Here is a 3,145-nt window from a genome sequence, read left to right on the forward strand (position 1 = left end):
GTTTGGTTTGGTTTTGCCTGTTTGGTGTTTGTTAACTTTACATACCTGAGCCACAAGTCCCCTTGTCCAAATTCACTAGGGACTCCAATAGTTATATAGATAATAGCTGTCTGTGCAGAGAGGTGGGTTCCGTAGTTCTGGTGATGTATATATAGATTGAGCATGGTGCAAAGTAAGTGCGATATTTCAGCCTCTAGCCCAAGGCCTTAAGTATGACAAGATACAAGAATTTCAACCTTGAGTTCATCTGATTGTCTCTTAGCTACTCACTGCCTCTGGACTCATGAGCTACATACTCTGAAGAGAAAAAAAAATAAAATCAACTCATAGGGGGAGATGAGTGCCAGGAGCTTTCACCTTTAAGTTATTGATTTCTTGAAGAACCTGCCTCTAAGTTTTTGTCACTGAACATGTTATGATCAGTAGCAGACCCAACGCCAGAGACCCAACATGCTTAGTGAAACACATTACCAATTAGAAGCTCATACTGGAAGCATAACTATGCATCTGCATTCTGCCTTGAGGCTAAGAATCAGATTACTGAATACCAAAATTTTATCTTATAAATTTGGCCTCAGATATGGAAGTTCTATGAGTGGAATTTTTTGTTTTTCTGTTGCAGCCACTTTAAAAATCCCACATTTTTAAAGCATTTACTGCTAAATGGTGCAAAAACAAAAAACAAAACCCCCAACCCAATAACTCCCTGATCCTCTCAATTTAATATTTCCTCCTGCCTATCTTGTTGGCCTCTCAAACTCAACATATTCAAGACTTAACTTATCATCTCCCTCCTTCGATTGCTCCTTTTCCCAGTTCCTTGATCATCCTAGCATCCTCCCGGGCACCCAGACACTAAAAGTCAGTCATTAATTATTCTTTCTTCCACAACCTCCAAATCTATCCAGTTGCTAAGTCCTATCTGCAACATCTCTTATATTTGTCCTTCTCCCTGTACTCATGCTTTTACTCTCCTAGTTCATGTCCTTATCACCTCTTGCCTTGACTAATAAAGGAGGCTTCTAATTGGTTTTCCCAGTCTCTGGTCTCACTCCTCTAAAATTCATCATTTTCCATTCATCCCTCCAGGTGATTCTTCTGCTCCTACTGCCATTCTGTGACCAGATTGGCACGGTTGCCAAAATAATCTTTCTAGTTGACTCCACTGATCAAAAAGCATCCATGACTCTTTATTACCTATAAGATTAACTACAAACGCCTTAGCCTGACATTTAAGAACTTCCACTCTGACTCCAACATGTCTTTCCAGCCTTATTTCACATTGTTCACCATTATACTCTCCAAATTCCATACAGACTTCATGATTAGCCCTTTACTTCACCTTCAACTCAACTGGCTATTTCTTGCTGAAAAGCCTTCTGTGGATTACCCCTGATGCCAGAAATTCACCTCCTCATCACCTATCATCACCCTTCTCTTCTTTTAAGGATCAAATCAAGTATTGTATTCTCTATGAAACTTTTCCGGCTTGAATTTTCTCTCCCTATCCAAATTTTCCTAGAACCTTTTGCCTGGATTAACACTTTGTCCCATCATACTAATCTATGTATATCTATAATATTATATTATTAATTGTATTATATATTGTGTATTTTATTATATTATACACCATTATATTATATTATATCATATAATATCATATATTATATTATGTTATATATATACTTGTGTGTGTGCGTGTGTGTGTGTGTGTGTGTGTATTACCTCAACTCCCAGAAGACGGCAAATTTCTGGGGGACAGGAACTATTTTATGATCCTTTGCACTTAACACAGTGCTTTGCCCATTGAAAGTATTTTATTAAGTGTTCATGGAACTGAAAACTAATGTCCCCTAGTTCTCTAATTCATGGGCAACTCAACTCCTTAACGACTAAAGGTTGAAGAGAAGGAGACTGAGTCCAATGGGTTGTCTCAAAAATATTCCCCATGAACCACTATGGTCAATCTCTTCCAGGCAATGAGTGTCGTGTCCACAACCGTCTCACAGCTGACTTCATCTCTTGGTTCCGTAGGGTATAAATCATGGGGTTCAACATGTGGGGCATGACTGTGTAGCTGATGGAAATGACTTTGTCTGTGGGGAAGGTGGTGAAGGGCCGGGCATATGTGTAGATACAAGGCACAAAATGCAGTGCCACCACAATGATGTGGGTGGTACAAGTGGAGGCAGCCTTTCTCCTCCCCTCCCCTGAGTGGGATCTCAGCATCGCTAGGATGACTGCATAGGAGACCATCAAGATGATGAACCAGATGATGACCAGCAACCCACTGTTGGTGATAATTAGGAGCTCCAGAAGGGAGGTATCGGTACAGGCCAGTCTTAGAACCTGGGGGATGTCACAATAGAAGTGATCTATGATGTTGGGGCCACAGAATGGCAGTGGGAGCAGAAGAATCAACTGAACAGATGAATGTAAAAAGCCTGCTACCCAAGCAGCTACCATCAGTCCCACACATAATTGTGTATTCATTATAGAGACATAATGGAGGGGGCGGGAGATAGCAACATAGCGGTCATATGCCATCACTGAGAGGAAAAACAGGTTAGCCCCTCCAATGCAGTGGAAGAAGAAGATCTGGGCCATGCAGCCATTGTATGAAATGGTCTTGGTCTCTGAGAGGAAGTCAACCAACAACTTAGGGACAGTAACTGAGGAAGTACTCAGGTCCAGGAAGGCCAGGTTTCGAAGTAGGATAAACATAGGAGAGTGAAGCCGGGAATCAAAGGTCACTGTGACCATGATGAGGATGTTGCCTAGTATGGTAGTGGTGTAGACAAACAGGATCACCAGGAATAGGAAACTCTGCAACTCCCAAATTTGTGAGAGACCCAAGAAGACAAACTCAGATACCATAGTGAGGTTCCCAAGATCCATCAACTTGAAATTCCACCCTCAAAAATACCTAGAAGAGAAATGATCCAAGACAAACTCATTAATTCAGGTTCATTTTCTTGTAGAATTTATAATAATGGGGAAATGAGAAGATTAAAGGCTCTCTTTGCACTATCTCTATGACAAAACATTTGATGGGTCACTAAACAGTGTGAATATGAGTGTAGTATAGATATTCACTCTATCTAGGAGACAAATGTTTTCAGTCTAATTTAATACCATTCTATTT

At 40.6% G+C, this 3,145-nt stretch overlaps 1 protein-coding gene across 1 annotated transcript; it reads right to left on the reverse strand.

Moving 5' to 3' along the window:
• Positions 1 to 1,962: 1,962 nt before the first annotated feature.
• LOC118848358 (olfactory receptor 4D1-like) lies at positions 1,963 to 2,898 on the reverse strand. The gene has a single exon (XM_036757219.1). The coding sequence runs from the start codon at positions 2,896 to 2,898 to the stop codon at positions 1,963 to 1,965; it is 936 nt and encodes a 311-aa protein (XP_036613114.1).
• Positions 2,899 to 3,145: the final 247 nt, after the last annotated feature.

The sequence above is a fragment of the Trichosurus vulpecula genome, chromosome 4 (genome assembly GCF_011100635.1).
Source record: "Trichosurus vulpecula isolate mTriVul1 chromosome 4, mTriVul1.pri, whole genome shotgun sequence".
Taxonomy (NCBI): domain Eukaryota; kingdom Metazoa; phylum Chordata; class Mammalia; order Diprotodontia; family Phalangeridae; genus Trichosurus; species Trichosurus vulpecula.